The sequence below is a fragment of the Lithohypha guttulata genome, assembly GCF_036872675.1.
Source record: "Lithohypha guttulata strain CCFEE 5908 chromosome Unknown scaffold_6, whole genome shotgun sequence".
Classification (NCBI taxonomy): domain Eukaryota; kingdom Fungi; phylum Ascomycota; class Eurotiomycetes; order Chaetothyriales; family Trichomeriaceae; genus Lithohypha; species Lithohypha guttulata.
This window is the reverse complement of record NW_027042755.1, coordinates 1,074,166-1,090,625: the sequence shown is the minus strand read 5'-3', so window position 1 is coordinate 1,090,625 and position 16,460 is coordinate 1,074,166. Positions and strand designations below refer to the sequence as shown.

Below are 16,460 nucleotides of genomic sequence, written 5' to 3'. Positions count from 1 at the left end.
AATGTAGAAACTTGTCAGCTTGAAACAACAGCTGAGTCAGAAGGACATAATTTTCATCTCAGACTAAATGTAGAAATCTGATGTTTATTAGATAATGAGAAAACCACACCTCTCCTAACCCTTGCTCGAGCCATGACGAATCAAGTCCAAAACACTATATTGGACTCGTATCCATTCTCGCATTCATCCCAGGACCAAGAGGGCCTTTCATCTTCATCCCCATCTTGTGGTCTTTATAATTCGCATGTCGTAAATACTCAGCTGGATCATCTGGATCCGGCGTCCGCCTCTTAAGCACTTCCTGCTCAGCATCAGCCTTCACATCTATGATCGAGATGTTTCCACTCTGATGCAAAAAATCAGGCATCGAGCTTGTGTCGATTTCGAATTGCCACTCCCTGTTCGAGTGTGTGAGAATGGAGAACTTGATCGCCAGGTTGGTGTGTGGTTTCGTGAGGTGTGTCGGTATGGTCGCTGTGAATTCCTGGCGGTCAACTGATTTGCAGATCCAGTAGCGCTGGGTTGTGAGGGGATCGACGACCTCTGTGTATTGATGCCGCATGCCAGCGACCCATTGTGTAGAGGGTATGCTGTTGAGCCAGGCGAATCTTGAGTCGTCCTCTCCTGCGTCCAGCTTGCTTCGACGACCGAAGCGTTCCTGGAAGTCTAATGTCATTTTGCTGATGTGGCAGCAGGGGTTGAAGTCGAAATCGTAGCCGAGCTGTATCAGGAGCGTGACCCGTTGGCTCAAGGATAATGTCAGCATTGCGATGCTTGCGGTAACACCTGGAGGAATAAAAAATCTGAAATGACTAGGTGAGTTCCCTGGTTGCCACTCGCCGAGATCCCACTCGCTCATTGGATCCCAATTGTTGACCAGTCGCAAGGTACTTGGTTTAGTGGCTAAGTGGAATCCAAATAGTGCCGCTGTGCTATGCTGATGTCTTGTCGAAGCCGAACGTAAGACAGTCACTCTCCTCGTCTGCTGCATCTGAGGTCCTGCTCTTTTGTGGACCCTTTCGAGCGAGCTGCCGGTTCTGCAAAGCAAGCCAGTTTCTGGGTCGACCTCAAAAGCCAAGCTCGCCAGATAGTTGGGTCCACCACTTTCCACTGCGAGATATGCTAGATAGGTATCGAGGCCTGTGGGTTGTAGGGTTAACTCGATGTCGAGACCAAGGTTGTTGATCGTAAAGGCCTTCTTTTTCTGATTCTGCTGCTGCAGTCGGTGGCATTGCGCAAAATCCGCCGGGGATGTGGCAAACAAGTGCCCTGTTTGTCTCAATCCAATCGTGGAAGAATCACCTGCTGGGAACCACACAAAGATTGATTGGTCTGCACTGCGTTGCATAATCTCTTCTTGTAAACGCAAGAAAGCCTTTTTGCCCTCTCCATACAACATTGGCATGTTCACGTCGAATATGCCAAGCAGACTGTACGCAATGTCCTCAGTCCTGCCAGCCACCCTATCTGCTGCCCAAGACATTCTCTGTGCCACTGTGATCTTCTCAAGCCGTTTGTCGCCGTTGAGGACATCCCTATCGATACGGGTCCTTTGAGCAATTGCATCCACCAACTGGTGCTTTGTGCCTATTGACTTCCAAGTGTTATCGAAGAAGATGAGTTTCGGTGGCGCAATAAGCTCCTGTAGGGTCCAAGCACGTGTAAACCATACACTTTGTGTGAAATTGGGTACGGCAAAAGAGGGGAAGTCAGACAGTTGCGCGAGACACAGATCCGAGCCCCTGTACCAGCGGTACATCGAGTTAATGGCCTCCGACAGCTCTGCGCTACTAGTCTTGTCAATACAGCACGTATCGCACCAAAGCCACTTGAACTTGTAGTCGACAGCAGTTACTGCAGCCCTGTAGATCTTGTGATACCCGGCCTTCTGAGTCGCAAACCAGTACTCATGGGGATCCTTGGAGGTTAGCTCTTGCAATGTAACTTCATGGTCACCCCAGCGATGCGACAGAATCGCATATTTAGGAATTGCATATTCTGGCCAGACTTCAAATTTGACGTCTCCTCTCTTAGCTAAGGCATCGGCATCGATCAAGCGCATTCTCTGCTTCCAAGTACAGGTCGATCTTTGGTGCTGCCTTTGTAGATATGCAATCAGTGGTGCCTACCATTGCAATCAACGGTAGCAACGACTCATGTGAAGCACAGTGGAATCGGAACATAAGTGCTTTATTCACCGATCCATAATCGTGCAGCTCAGCCTCTAACTGAGAGGCTTAGCGATCAAAAGTCTGACTCTGTACGCCAACCGGAATCTGCAGACAGGCGGAAAGACACTATCGACATAAGCGAACAAGACCGATAGCTTCGTCCAACCCCATCCTGTGGTATCATGTACGAGAGCACGGGGAGGACCATAAGAAATACTCAATAGTGCTTTATGCATGACAGCTGTGTAAGGAAGGTCCGCCGGTCAAACACTCGAACGAGGAACTCGCATTTCGAGGCTTGAACGATCTAGCGTCCCTGACAATAACGTGAGAGGCAGTGGAGTGGAAGATGCAACCTCGCCCTGAATTATTCATTGTTCCAAAGAGAGATCAGGAAGGTAGAGTAGGTTTACCACTAGAAGATTATCCAATTTCGATCTATGATCCTCTCCCGCGGATCAAACACGACTTGAGCGCCATCGCTCCAACACAAATGGTGGAGAGTATCTTCCTGGAAGACGGCTGGTAAACATCTCAGCCTAGACATTTCTCATTCCTTAGCGCCAGGCTGTCTACAAAATTCATCAGATTTAATGCAAGAAACACTCTCTGTCTCAATCCCAACTCATGTTTCCATACGTACGTCATCGTAGTACGCATCGTCGGTGCCAGTCCCTGCAGCGAATCTTTGAGGGCTTGGTTCATCTTCTTCCATCGGTCCTTGAGGTGAATCATCCACACTTTGCTGCAACATTGGAAAGGCGAGCTTTGTGCTGTCTAAGCTATCAGCATTCCTGAGGAGCACACCAACCGCACTTTCAAGAATGCCGCTAGCGAGTTCCAAGAATTCTGAGCTCTTCCTTGATATACGCAAAACCCATCTGTATTCCTGTAATCTTAATTGGTAAAATTGTGCTTCCTCGGGACTGGCAGAGCTGACGAAGCAGAGACCAGCGAATGTGCCAATGAGCGCAAAGTTGAACTTGGAAGCGAAGTACCAGAACGATTGTAGGTGCTCTGGTTTTAAGCGATTGAAGTATTCTAGGGCTGATATCAGTCTGGCTTTTGCTGCAGAGCGGCAGATAGAGATCAGATACGGATCTGTTTGTTTCGACAAGGAGCGTATGACACGTCGGTGAAGAGTAATCTCGGTCGCAAAGTATGCCAGGTGTAAGTATCCAACTGCTGTCACCTTTCCGGGCTGGCATGAATCCATTCGCAGATTGTCAGGCATATCAGCGAAGAACGCTCTCAACTTCAGCTGAATCGGCTTCGCCCGTTCTAGAACTGCTTTAGTGCTATCGTATGACTGTCGGATCTCAAGTTCTGCTTTTTGACTATACAGTGAATCTAGCACTTCAGACAATAACTTGGTAAGCGTGATCATAGAAGTGTAAGTCATTCGTCCTTTCTCAACCTCGCCACCTTCGTCATCCTCAGCCTCATCCTCAGGGGTTTCGGGGTAGTCTTCTGGTACAATGGGTTGCACTGCCCAATTGTGCGGCGTTATGTGAGGAGGTCGGCCATAGATGAGGGCGGACCAGGTATCCTGCATGAAGAGTGCCCAAGCAAGGCGCTTTCGTAGAGCACGTTCCCATGTCGGTATGCGCCAATGTGTACAATCCAGGTGCAAGCCTAGGTCTTGTCCTATAGCTACTAGTTGAGATGTCAGTTGCCATGTAGAATCTGGCGTCGATCGTTGTAAGAGGAGGATTCCTGCTTGCACAGTAGAGAGCTTTGCTCGACTCGCGACTTCCTGAAGTGAACGGTACGCCAGTGATTGCAGTCTATCACTATTAGGTCGAGGTAACTTTGCAAGCGACGGCTCAAAGTTCCACCAATTGAGCGCCAAGAGATATATAGCGCTCAGCAGAGGGGGAGAGAATTCGCGATAACTCCTGGCATACTTTTCCAAGAAGACTCGTTTATGCAGAATTGGAAAAGCAGGATGAACAACCCGGAAATACAGTTTCACTAATGCATCCCCGTGCGGATGCACGATGGCCTGGATGGTATCCAGATCTTCAATCTCGTGAGCATGGCTCGGCGATTCACTGTCGGCATATTGTCGAAAAAATTCGTAGTACCCTACTTTGCGGAAAGCCACATTCTCTGCTGTAGTTTCACTCAGATCATCATCGTATAACCTGAGATTGAGGAGTGAGACGTCGTGCTCATCCGTTGCACCAATATATTTTGCGAATTGGTGAGTCTGCAAACTAGTCGTCATAGTCAGTACGAGCATGTGAGAAACCGGAGAGAGGCAGTCCTACCCAAGAGTATTCTTCAATAACGATTCAGGCACGCGAGCGTTATTATCTCGAAGCGGCTCCGCTGATACTGGTACTGATGCCAATGTTGCAGGGGGCCGATCATTCATGATCGTGGGCCTCTCGGGGGATCTGGATAGCAGTATCAGATTAGTGGAACCTGGATAGAGCTTCCAGAATGGCTGCAGAAGTGACGATGGATACTCACGGGCGGGTGCTGGTGGGCGTTGCCTGCATTGTGACGGGCGGTGGCTTCTTTTTTCTGGGCACAGGATCTTCAAGAAAGGTGCAGGGTTGCTTGTGGTGAGTGCATAGTACACAAGACGGGGCTCCAGGGCTAGGTATTACACAGCGAGATTTGCGTCGTCTACATGCATCGCAAGGCCGAGGAGGCTTCACATCGGATTGGCTGGTCGACTGCTGTATCATGCCGTCAACAGCGTCTGTCTGAATGGTCATTCCGTGTGAGACGGGACTTCTGGCGAGTATCTGCTGCAGGGGTCTTTGCATTGTCACCGGCATGATTCGCTGCCTTCATGCAAGATGTGGTTTGTTCTCGATTCGGGGCAATCAGGTTAAGCAATAGATAAGAGATAAGGACAAGCTTTTGTCCACATTCTCAGTAATACACAAAGTGTACAACGAATGCCTAATGACCGTGGTGCTTTCGTTCTGATAAGGACGAGTGCGCGGGAAAGGATAATAGAGCAAGATGACGATGACAAGCGCCAGTCGGGCTATGGTCGAACAGTTCAAAGTGAAGTTAGTAGAAGATAGCCAAAAAAGAAAACCCCGGAACTCAACGTATCGGCTGCTCATGACTCGGGTCTACAAGGCATATGTCGCACGTTCGGAAAGAGTGGTTAAGGTTTATGGGAGGTCAGAGAGAAGGAAGATAAATCTCTCGAAACACTAGGCAGATGCACGAAGGCAGGACATGCAGTGGAATAACAAAAGCATAGCGTCGCGGCAGGGCAATTTATCTCGTAAGATTTGCTCGAAAAATGTCGAAAGCGTTTGTCAATCGTGGATACGAAATGCTCATTCGTCAGTGCCGAAATCGAGGTGCGATAAGAGCCCCGGGAATACTGGCCTGACCTCACGTGTTTGGGAGTCCCCCGAAATACTGACGAGCACAATCCGAGTTTACGAGTGGGAGTGCTAGCATGATCGTCTAGGTTCGCGTTACGACATTGTGGTTCTGTTGTCAATCTTGTTCAGAGATTCGATTACTCTGACTCAACGCGATTGCAGCATCTTTGACAACATAATTTCAGGCACATTATGTAGATACTAGCCAGGCATGCAATGCCTGACAAGGCTGCAATTCTGCTATGGAGCTGTCCAGGATTAGCACCAGGTCGACCTTGAAAAGCAGATCATCCATACAACACTAAATGATGTCATACAGTTATTCCCGTATGCGCCTGCCCGAGCAGGACACATACAATGCAGCGCAGTAGAATCACATGCCAGAGTTTGAACTTGAGGTAAATGCGATGGTATGGACTTACCATCACCTTATCCGGAGGGAAGGTGCGCGATGCTTGAGTGAGCTTGGCAACCATTACTGTTTTCCGAAAGCCTGCCGAACGTGATAGTAACTTTCCTCGAAATTTTTGTATGGTACGTGCTATGCTCTCAATATGCAGCGGAAGTGGTTGGGAGCATACGCTAATCCAACTAGGCTTCGATTCTGCGCCAGATAGTGGCAGGACCTAGTAGGAAACAAAAGATGAGATTGAAGCATCAACTAACAGGTTAAGGAGCGAGACATCCCACTGCAGGCCTGGATCTTTGTTACTGCACAGAAAACATTCTGGTAACATCTGGACCGAGCTCAGTATGGCCGAAGAAAGCATATCGTAATCCTGTTGACCACCTGGTGAAATTTCTAGATCAGGAACATGGCGAAGAATGGGCGATATTCGAGTTCAGAGCTGAAGGAACAGGTTATCCAGATGATGAGGTGTATGGAAGAATACACCACTTCCCTTGGCCGGACCATCACCCACCACCTTTTGCGATAATCCCCAACCTGATGGCCGCTATGAGGAATTGGTTACAAGGAGAGCCGAAAGAGAAGGGCAGACAACGAGTCGCTGTGGTCCACTGCAAGGCAGGTAAGGGACGTAGTGGGACCGTCGCATGCTCCTACCTGATCAGTCAAGAGGGTTGGCGTTTGGAAGATGCGCTCAAGCGATTCACTGTCCGACGAATGAGAGCTGGTTTTGGCGAAGGTGTCAGCATTCCTAGTCAGCTCAGATGGGTTCGGTATGTCAACACATGGACAAATCAACTACAGAAGAAGTACATCGAGCGTCCGGTCGAAGTTGTGGAGGTTCACGTTTGGGGCCTTCGTAGCGGAGTCAAAGTCTGTGTCGAGGGCTTTATCGACGAAGGAAGACGTATCAAGAACTTCCACACTTTTGTTCGTGAGGAGAAGATCCCAGTGGACGACGGGTCTAGTATACTACATGTCGATGAGCCTCCCGCCAAGAAACATACAGAAACACTCGTGTCACCTACTGGAAGCACACCGAGCTCGTCCAAGAATGACCTGTCCACACCAGCCAAGGAAGCTTCCCAAAACGTCATCTTAAGACCTTCGAAGCCTCTACGCTTGGAAACCAGTGACATCAATATCGATTTCGAGCGACGCAATAAATCAACTTATACTGGATTCGCCATGGTAACAGCGATAGCCCATGTCTGGTTCAATGTCCACTTTGAAGGAGGTGCTAGTGGTAATGAGTCAGGAGTATTTGAGATCGACTGGGAAGCCATGGATGGCATCAAGGGAAGTGCTCGTAAAGGTATCAAATGCCTCGACAAGCTCAAGGTAGTATGGAAATACTCGGATGCAGGACGTAGCCAGTCTATCGATGAGCCAGAGATTGGTGAGCCCATTAAGGAGGGCAAGCCAGCGAACTGGCGCGGCAACGGAGATCCTGAGAACGATATAGAGAATAAAGATGCTGGAGGTGTCAACAGTGGACGTGCTGGTGGTGCGGCACTTACACTGGGTCAAATGACTAGTGAAGCGGTCAACAAGCTCACAGGTAAGGACTTGGGCTTGAGAGAGTCGGATGTCGCAAGTGCAAATGTCAGCCGTGCGTCCAGTGTAATAGAGCAAGGAAACGAATCTCGACATTTGCACGGACAAGGACCAACCTCGCAACAATCCGACCCGGACAACGACTATGGTGTGAAATCCGACGTTACTGAAGAGCATGGGCAATCGAGTGAGACTATCGTGCACGAGAGTCACGACCATGATCGCCAGGATACCACGACCGGCAAGTATCTGGAGATAGGCATTGCTAAAGTGTCGACCATACTAGCAAAGATGAAGGGCTCGGAAAACGATCATCAAGTTAGTAAAGAGCCTTCTTGAGGTTCAGCTCCCAAGGTACACACATTGCATTGTAGGTCAAGCAGTTCCGCCAAACGTTTTCACATATCAGCTGCAGAGCGCAGGGGAAATAGCATGTCGAAAATATGTCCTCCACACAGAGCAATTATCAGCATTCTACATGTCTTCTTACAAATGATCCTTCATGAACAGACTTGAAGGGTGCGAGGCTGCAACTCTACTTCGATCTCAATGCTTCTAGTAAATCACGTCGACATCTATCGAAAACGTCTTTCTAAACACGCGGTCAGTTACTTGCTTCTCATAGAGTCTGCCCAGCGCAGTGCTTTCGTACAATTTTACAATTTAGAAAGCACAATTGCTTAGCTCGATATAGTCGCGTTCGCAAACAGACACTACGATAGGAGCATGTTTTTTGAAGCTTATCCAGAGCAAAGGGAGACAAGAATGGCATCAATAAAGGCAGGATGCTTAGACAGTAGTCACTTGCAGAGGTTGATTCACAGTAGTGAAGATTGATGTATTGCCTAGCTAAGAAACTGTCTCTATTCACTAATATCTTCCATTACAACTCATGTTGGTATCGTTGTTCATGTCTCGCTGGAGACGTCTGTGTAGTTGAGATTGGCAGGTCGCTTAGTGCTTAGCGGCCTCGTTGTGAACATCGGCCTTTCGGTTGTGAGCCTGCTCGTCGAACTTGTCTGAGACGGCATCACCGGCGGCTTGGGCTCGGGTGCTGAGGGAAGCGTTGCTGTCCTTAGCGACGTTCTTGTTGCCCTCCTTGGATGCGGTGGCACCGGCACCCTGGATGGACTCAGAGACGTAGTTGGCGGCGTTCCTGGGTGGTTGTTAGGATGCGTGTTGCGCATAGAAGAAAGAAGATGATCTTACTTGATGGTCTCCATTGTGAATGTGTATTGGTTTGTCTTAACGACTTATGTGAAGTGTTCTTGGTAGTAGGTTTGAATTGACTTGAGGATTTGCTTTGAAGAGAAAGAAAATTACGAAAGTCGTTCCTGTCGTTGAACTTATAAGTACATGCCTGCGTTGCTCTCTGCCCCTCCCTTAGCCTCGTACCTGACAGATTTCGCAACCGCATCGGGCCTAGCGCACGTCACATCATCCACGGGCTACGTAATGTCCTCGCCAGCAAACAAAAGATTGTTTGGCACATGGTCAGCTGGGCACCGCCACAAACAGAAGCTAGAGCAACGCTTGATCCACGAGATCGAGATGACAAGTGGCTTCATCGATCACTAGGCATTGGTTGCAGAGCCACGAGGGGCAAAGCGACCGCTGGATTATCACATGTGTCTTTGTTTGAGTTTCGTGAGTTCGAAGGCCAGCTTGTCGAGACCGAAAAGAATGACGTCGATGGAAGTATCCCGCACGGTCGACAAAGAGCACAGACGCTATGACGTCGTTGTACATGAACCAGCAACGAGGGGTAGTAAACTCAACTTGGAGTCCAGGCCGAGGCCTTTCGGAACGAGGAAGAGCGAGCGAGAATTGGAGTGAGAGAATGGAGGCAACAACAGGGTCGCATCGCGATGTAGTGGAACAAGTCTAGGAGACGATTGTGGCCTTTTTGCTTCAAGAACTACTACGCGACGATCACAATTGTGACTGATAGTACTGCTGTATCAGCCAATAAGCAAGTGAGGATCCAGCAACCATCGAAGACAGAAAACAGAGTCCAAAATTGCTACCATATTAGAAGTCCTATAGAAAGAGTATGGCACCGCGACGTCTATACACGGTGGGAGGACATTGTATTGCCCATAAGCCCAAACAGGCGATCCCTCTCCAGTGGATGAATATTGCTCACTCGTACGCCTGCTTGCTGCTGCCTTTCGCGTTTTGGTGACACGTATTCTGGTGGCTGATAGCCAACAGCGGTCTGAACATCCTTCAACGCTTGTTCATATGTGGGTGTCGTAGGTGAGGGGTTTTGTTTATGCCAGAATACCATCTCAGGATTTAATCTCTGCATTGTGTGAGCTGCTGGCTGAAATGCTAGCGTTGATGAACTGACCTTGCTACCTCTGAAATTTCCATATACGGGAGGCGGCTGTGTTACAACGTTTTTGTTCTTTCCTCGAGGTGTAGTCGTGACCACTTCTTCGGCACCCATAGCAATTGGAAAAGGCTTCTCAACGACGGGATCTGCAAACGGGTTGACCGACTCTGTAGAACGACTGTGTGACGAAGCCGAACTTGTCGACCTACTCTGGGAGCTGTGCCATTCTGGGTGTCGAGCGAGTCTGGCCCTGCGACGTTTCTGCAGCATGACCATTCGTATCGAGCTGTGAAGGAAGACACCAGCTAGGGTGAGTATGAAGAGCAGAGAAAGGATATGAAAGACAAGACCGCTTGCTGTGCGAGAAACAGCTAAAGCAACATCTGTTTCGCCTTAGTACTGAGCTCCTTGTGTGAGTGCGATACAATTGCTTACAGGTAATAACAGTTGCTAATGTAGTTACTCCGAAGGCCATACCAAGACGTTTTTTCGAGGCAATTTTCTGGCGAGTCGACTCTGATATTCGACGTCTTCGACGACGCTTGTCTCGTACAATTGGGGTTTCCGAGGTCGCATAAGAGATACTCGACGCGCCTTGCTCGAGGTCATGAACTGAGGCTTGAGAACGAGGAGAGTCGTCCATGGCGTCCTCCGACGAGTGGTCAGGGTACTGCTGCTCTGGTGTTGCGCTATAGACAGATGAACCTTGGATCGTGGTCGGTCTGTGGCGTTCGTCCAATGTGTGTTCAGCTGATGGTTCGACGTATTGGTCTGTATCATACGCTTCATGCACCATCCTATCTGAAGACGATGTCATGAAAATTGGTACTGTGCAAGCTGCTGAACTCCTCTGCGATTCTTCGAATCTAGGACTATCTGGTGTCCTCCTTGAAAAGAGACGCGATACTCTGTTAGATATGCTGACGCGAGTACTTCTCCGTCCGTTTGGTGAATCCATACTGTCAGGATCTAAATCTTCCACAACTTAGTATTAAGAGCTCAACTCGAAAATGGTATGATGGGCACAAGAAACTGTTCAAGCCGTAAGCAGGATAATTGACTTCAACCAGCGGGTCAGCAGTATTTTGTGCTTGTTCACGTCTTTCAACGCGTCTTGCCTCGACATCAGTCAATCCTGTCATATTGATTGCTCGTTGGTTCGTGGTATGGTTTACATAGTTCCAGATGCGGCAGGACGCAGCACGCGAGGCAACATGTTATCCAGTCAAAGCGGGTCTGATATCTCAAACGAGACGGGGACGTACTTCATGCAGGCCAGTTGACGATTCTACCGAATAGCTCAATTGGAACGACAAGTGTTTTGCACTTGCGGAGGACAGAAGTTCGAGTAGCAGACTTGGCAGTGCTTCTCAGCCAATCAATTGCACAAGTCCTCGATGAGTGTAAGCTAAACAACAGTTCTCTAGAGCCGATGCATTCAGAGTGCATGACTGATACGCCCTTCTAGATTTGTGGACGGCATCGGTCAGTCGACTGCCTCACTGCAAAGCAGTGCTTGTAGATTCCATCTTTGTTTTGACATTGCACGAAACGTCGAGAAGAGAACAGCCGGCTCGAGAGGACGCGCTAATGTTTCACAATACACGCTAGATTTAGCTTACCAAATGTCCAGTATCCTGGTCGTTATTCCTGGATAGTGCGACTCTGATATAGCTTGAAGAGACGAGTTGTTGAGAATTCAAGTATTCCTCGAACTTCCGTGACATGACGTTTGGTGTGCTTCATGTGTGACTCGATGTAACAAGTCGACTAGTATTTTTGCACGACGCGAGACGAGTTCGTGAGCTTCTCGACAGAAGCCGTCGCTAACAAACCGTTATCGATAAGCCACTACTAGAATGCATTGTTTTTCAGTCACACCGATCCGTCGTGTCTGTACGCATCCTTTTATATGATTCAGGTCCACGAATGTGCAGTGATGAGTCGCACCAAGCGAAGAGGAGGCTTTACAGGCACCGATCGTCACAAACGGCAAAAATCTACACCCAAACAATCTCTTGACAGACAGATCTCTAACCGACCTGAACAGACAGAATTCGAGCGGTCGGTAGCTACTCTGAATCCAGAAGATCTGGCTGCCCGCTTCACCAAAGCAATTCAGAAGCATAAAGGTGACCTCAGCACCATAGAGCTAGAAGACCAGTCCGTGCCTGCGAAAGCATTCCGAAACACGACGGCCTTTGCTGAACCAAGAGTCGTGCAGAATCTGGCGCAGTTTCTCGAACAGAATACAGCAGGCGGCGCTGACGAGCTTAAAACATGTCAAGAGAAGGCTAGCCCACACACGTTGCTTGTAACTCTTTCCGCCATTCGTACGACCGACCTCGTTAGAGCTGTTCGTGGTTATGGTAGCGAAGATAACAAGATCGCCAAGCTGTTTGCAAAGAACAAGCTCAACGAAATGGTCGATTACGTCCAGAAAACTCAGTTTGGTATTGGTGCTGGGACAGGAAAACGTATAGAGGATCTGATTGCGCGGGATGTCCTGAAGATTGACAAGCTCAGGAGAGTCGTTGTCGACGCCTCGTATACGGATGAGAAGAAGAACACGATCTTCGAAGATCGTGTTGCATTTTCCCAGCTATTGTCTTTGCTTAATCTGGAATTGCTCAAGTTGCGACTTTTCTCAGGCGATACTGAGTTACTCGTCTTTTAAACCTGTAACTTGAGCACAACCTCGACACATACCCGGCACATTCATCTTTGGAAATGACCGTTGAAATTTGTTCAACACTCATTTCTCGTACAATGACCTCCGCCACATCACCAGCATATTTTAATGGGTCGACAGGAATGGAAACTTGAGTCTCTGCACCAACCAGCTATCCATTCAAGATACATGACGCTCGACTGTGAAGTAATGAGAGTACGGCGAGGCACAGATCCAGTAATGGCCAATCAGCAATCCGACTTGTATACGATTGCAGTATGTCTGGGATGTGCTTGCTAAAAGCTATGTGGGCCTAGACAATACACCGACAAAGAGCACTTCTCATTGGCCACATGGGCGGAGAATGGAGACTTGCCTGTTTCACCTTTCCTTTAGCTAACGTGCTGGGCTCCCATTAAGCCTCAAAAAAGAACCGATCAGGAGCACTTGCAGGTCAAGCCGTCTCCTTCGTACTTGCCCGCGTCCACGCACCGATACTGGGAGTACAGTATAGCAGAGTTCAATGTAACTGATCGTCAGGTAAGACAACTGGAACCATTTAAAGCTTTTCTTGTCGGATAAATTTTTTCTTGTGATCAAACTGTCTCAACCAAATCGAGGTATTCCGCCTATCTCTGTACGTTCTCTGACTAGAACTTTTGAGGAGAAAGGACAATCAGTCCCTAGTCAGAGAAACGCAGAGAGAGGTCGAGTTATGTCCTATCAACAGACTTATAATCGTGCAGTATCCATGCCCGTCAACAACTTAACTCCTTCGCCTCAGTCTTCGGTTCACAGGAAACCAGCGAACTACCCGTCCTCCTTTCGAAGTGTTTCTCCTCTTCCGAACCAGATTCATCATTCAAGCTCTTCGGTGAACAATGTGCAGAACTATGCACATCCAGCTCCGCTGCAATCCTTTCCTTCCCAAGCACCACTCTCTCCAAGCATAACCCCACCGATACCCGTATCGAACCACAACTTCACGCAGCCGAACTACTCGTCTTCCGTTGGGACGAGTGCGACCTCCTCACTACCTCAGAGCTCAAGTGCTTCTCTACTAAAGCCGTTAAGTGGTCAAGAAATAGATGGTGCGATACAAACCTGTCTGCGACTTCAGACCGAGGCAGTGACGGAACACAATAAGAGACCCTTTGCTGCTATCCTTTTAGCGCCTGACAATGTCACTGTCCTGGCCACGCATAATTCTCTATCGCATTACCAACATGCTGAGTCGGAATTAGCACGTCTTGCAGCCGCACAATATGGGGCTAACTATTTGGAAAAGTGTACGTTGCTCTCGACTTGGGAACCCTGTGCGATGTGTGCTGGCACAATCTATTGGGCACAAATTGGAAGGGTCCTCTATGTTGCGTCTGAAGCCAGGCTGAAAGAGCTGACAGGAGCAAACAATCCCGAAAACATGACTATGAGCTTGCCATGTCGCATAATTTTCGAAGCTGGCCAGCGCAAGGTGGAAGTTGTTGGACCAGTCAATACCTGGGAGCAGAGGGTTGTAGACGACTGCACTCAATGGTGGAAGGAACACAATGCAGCTCATAAGGAGCTTGTTAGGAGCACGAACAGTATGAGAGACAATGCAAGCGTTTACTCAAAGAGAACAAGCATAACGATCTACAATCCTGAGGATAGCGTTCTGGGCAGCATTGGCGAAGACGGCGAGTATCAAGCCGATTTGAAGATCGACTGGATGCCATGAGGCACCAAGATGACGACCACACTTGATGGCTCAATTCACAAGTTGTTGTTACTAGGATACTTTTATGACAAGGACAGTTGTCAATTCTTCTGGGCGGATTTAGCTTCTTTTATGAAGCAGCTAGCAATTGTAACAACACAGCATCTCTACTGGAGCGATCGTAGCTCTGTTCATCTTCTGCATGCAGCGCTCTGTCTGGAATTTCGATGTTCAACTCCTAGTTTATTCTCCTACATCTTCGCCGACTCCAAGTATCGGCGTACCAAGATCTGGGGTTGCTACCTGACCGTAACAGTATGTCTTGTAGCGGCTGTTCGTGCAATAATGAAGTTATCATGTGTGTGCATACAGTCGGGATTTCGAACATAATCTCGTCCATCGTCCAGCTCAACCTACTACTGTAGCTTTGGCAAGGCAGCCAAGATCCCAGCCAATTCGAATGCCTGAGGCACGAAACAATACGTCAGGACAGAATATACTCCTTATTTGCTTGCACTTACGTTCATAGACATAGCAAGGGATTCAGAGCCATTTCCTATTTGAACAGATTTGTGTGTTCATCGGAAGTGATATAATGGCGAAGCAAATTTATCGACGCCTGGCCGCACGAACTCAGCCTCAGTCCTGGCAGCAACCTGCCTCGTTGGGAGCTCGACATTACAGTTGCACCGCACGTGGCCACGCTGTATGCAGAGTTTATGGACTTCCAGGAAGCCGAATGCCCTCGAAGACCAGGCTGCGTTTTGGATTGGCCGCGCGTGGCTATGCATCTGTCAGCAATGTAACGCCCTCGGTCATGGTCAATGACCTTCGGCACCAAGAAATCCTAGTCAACTTCAACGACAATCACACAGTTCGCTATCCTTCTTTCTGGTTGCGCGACCATTGCAGGTGTTCGAACTGTCTTCATACACACACTGGACAACGACAAGTAAACACGTTCGAACTCGACCCCGACATTCAGGCGACTGATGTCAACTCTACAGCAGAAGGACTTAGGATCATCTGGTCACAAGGCCAACATCAAAGCCTGTATCCTTGGGAGTGGCTTTCTAAACACATTCCGTTCAATGCAGCTCCAACAGCAAAGCATCCACGGCAGGATTGGTACCATGTCAAGCCAGCTTCGGCGCAGAATGTGCAGACAGACTACGACACCGTCATGAACAGTGATGCAGGCCTTGGAGTCTTCCTTGAGCAAATTCGGACAACTGGGTTCAGCTTTGTGCCCAACACGCCTGCCACACCAGAAGCTACGGAGAAGTTACTACAGCGCATTGCCTTTATCAGACCAACTCAGTACGGCGCGTTCTGGGACTTCACATCAGAAGTCAAACCCGTCGACACCGCTTATACCAATCTGGAACTACCTCTCCATACAGATACAACGTATTTCAACGATCCAGCTGGCCTACAGCTATTCCACTGCCTGCAAGTAGCCACAGAAGGAGGCGGTCAATCCACCTTTTCCGATACTTTCGCAGCAGCAGCACAGCTATACAAGATCAACCCCGACTACTACAACATCCTGTCCTCGGTTCGTATTGCCTCTCATGCATCTGGCAGCAGCTCTACCTTTGGATCTTTCATGAACAATGCCTCGCATGCCGGTGGCTTCCCAGTCTTCACCCATTCAGTACCGCATATCAGACCACATCCAAAGAACCTGACACACGTCCGCTGGAACAACGATGACCGCCACTCAAGCACACAATGGCCTAGTCATGAACGCATGATCGTCTGGTATCGTGCAGCCAAGGTGTGGCAGGAACTTCTGGCGAGTAAAGAGTTTCAATGGCAAGCACAGCTTCAGCCTGGCACGCCAATAATTTTCGACAATTGGCGCATCGCACATGGACGCACAGCCTTCGATGGTCAAAGGAGAATCTGTGGAGGATATATCGGTATGGATGAGTTTTTGGCCCGAGGGAGGATGATCAGTGCTCGATTGAGGGCAGATGCACAGCCGGGTAGTGAGAAGACGAGCGAGGAAGAAAAGAATGAGGAAAAGGTCAAAAAAGAACAAGAGGAAGAAGAGAAGATCGAGAAAGAACAGCCGGAGACTGTCGAGCCGGATGTACTACCGCAGAAGGATGAAGGACTCGACCGACCAATTGCTAGCTGAATGGCTGCAACATCTTTGATACCTTAATGTTCATTGTTTTTACCAACTTGAATACTCATCTTTCGATGTGACGACCAGCACGGACGAGACAGCTCGGAGAAGTTATG

The 16,460-nt window shown here is 48.7% G+C and overlaps 6 protein-coding genes across 6 annotated transcripts; 3 read left to right on the top strand and 3 right to left on the bottom strand.

Annotated features, from left to right (window-relative positions):
• Positions 1 to 154: 154 nt before the first annotated feature.
• Positions 155 to 2,062, bottom strand: LTR64_007831 (uncharacterized protein; the record flags this gene model as incomplete). Its single annotated transcript, XM_064902147.1, has 1 exon — positions 155 to 2,062. The coding sequence occupies one exon, from the start codon at positions 2,060 to 2,062 to the stop codon at positions 155 to 157; it is 1,908 nt and encodes a 635-aa protein (XP_064751826.1).
• Positions 2,063 to 2,796: 734 nt separating this feature from the next.
• DAL81 (Fungal specific transcription factor) lies at positions 2,797 to 4,551 on the bottom strand (the record flags this gene model as incomplete). The annotated part of the gene is made up of 2 exons (XM_064902146.1): positions 2,797 to 4,390; positions 4,445 to 4,551. The coding sequence occupies 2 exons, from the start codon at positions 4,549 to 4,551 to the stop codon at positions 2,797 to 2,799; spliced, it is 1,701 nt and encodes a 566-aa protein (XP_064751825.1).
• Positions 4,552 to 6,348: 1,797 nt separating this feature from the next.
• TEP1 (Telomerase protein component 1) lies at positions 6,349 to 7,838 on the top strand (the record flags this gene model as incomplete). The annotated part of the gene is made up of 2 exons (XM_064902145.1): positions 6,349 to 6,373; positions 6,565 to 7,838. 2 exons carry the CDS (start codon positions 6,349 to 6,351, stop codon positions 7,836 to 7,838), a joined length of 1,299 nt encoding a protein of 432 aa, XP_064751824.1.
• A 615-nt stretch (positions 7,839 to 8,453) lies between these two features.
• GRG1 (Glucose-repressible protein) lies at positions 8,454 to 8,722 on the bottom strand (the record flags this gene model as incomplete). Its single annotated transcript, XM_064902144.1, has 2 exons — positions 8,454 to 8,655; positions 8,709 to 8,722. 2 exons carry the CDS (start codon positions 8,720 to 8,722, stop codon positions 8,454 to 8,456), a joined length of 216 nt encoding a protein of 71 aa, XP_064751823.1.
• Positions 8,723 to 11,776: 3,054 nt separating this feature from the next.
• cms1 lies at positions 11,777 to 12,514 on the top strand (the record flags this gene model as incomplete). Its single annotated transcript, XM_064902143.1, has 1 exon — positions 11,777 to 12,514. The coding sequence occupies one exon, from the start codon at positions 11,777 to 11,779 to the stop codon at positions 12,512 to 12,514; it is 738 nt and encodes a 245-aa protein (XP_064751822.1).
• A 2,478-nt stretch (positions 12,515 to 14,992) lies between these two features.
• On the top strand, positions 14,993 to 16,353 carry LTR64_007826 (uncharacterized protein; the record flags this gene model as incomplete). The annotated part of the gene is made up of 2 exons (XM_064902142.1): positions 14,993 to 15,000; positions 15,120 to 16,353. The coding sequence occupies 2 exons, from the start codon at positions 14,993 to 14,995 to the stop codon at positions 16,351 to 16,353; spliced, it is 1,242 nt and encodes a 413-aa protein (XP_064751821.1).
• Positions 16,354 to 16,460: the final 107 nt, after the last annotated feature.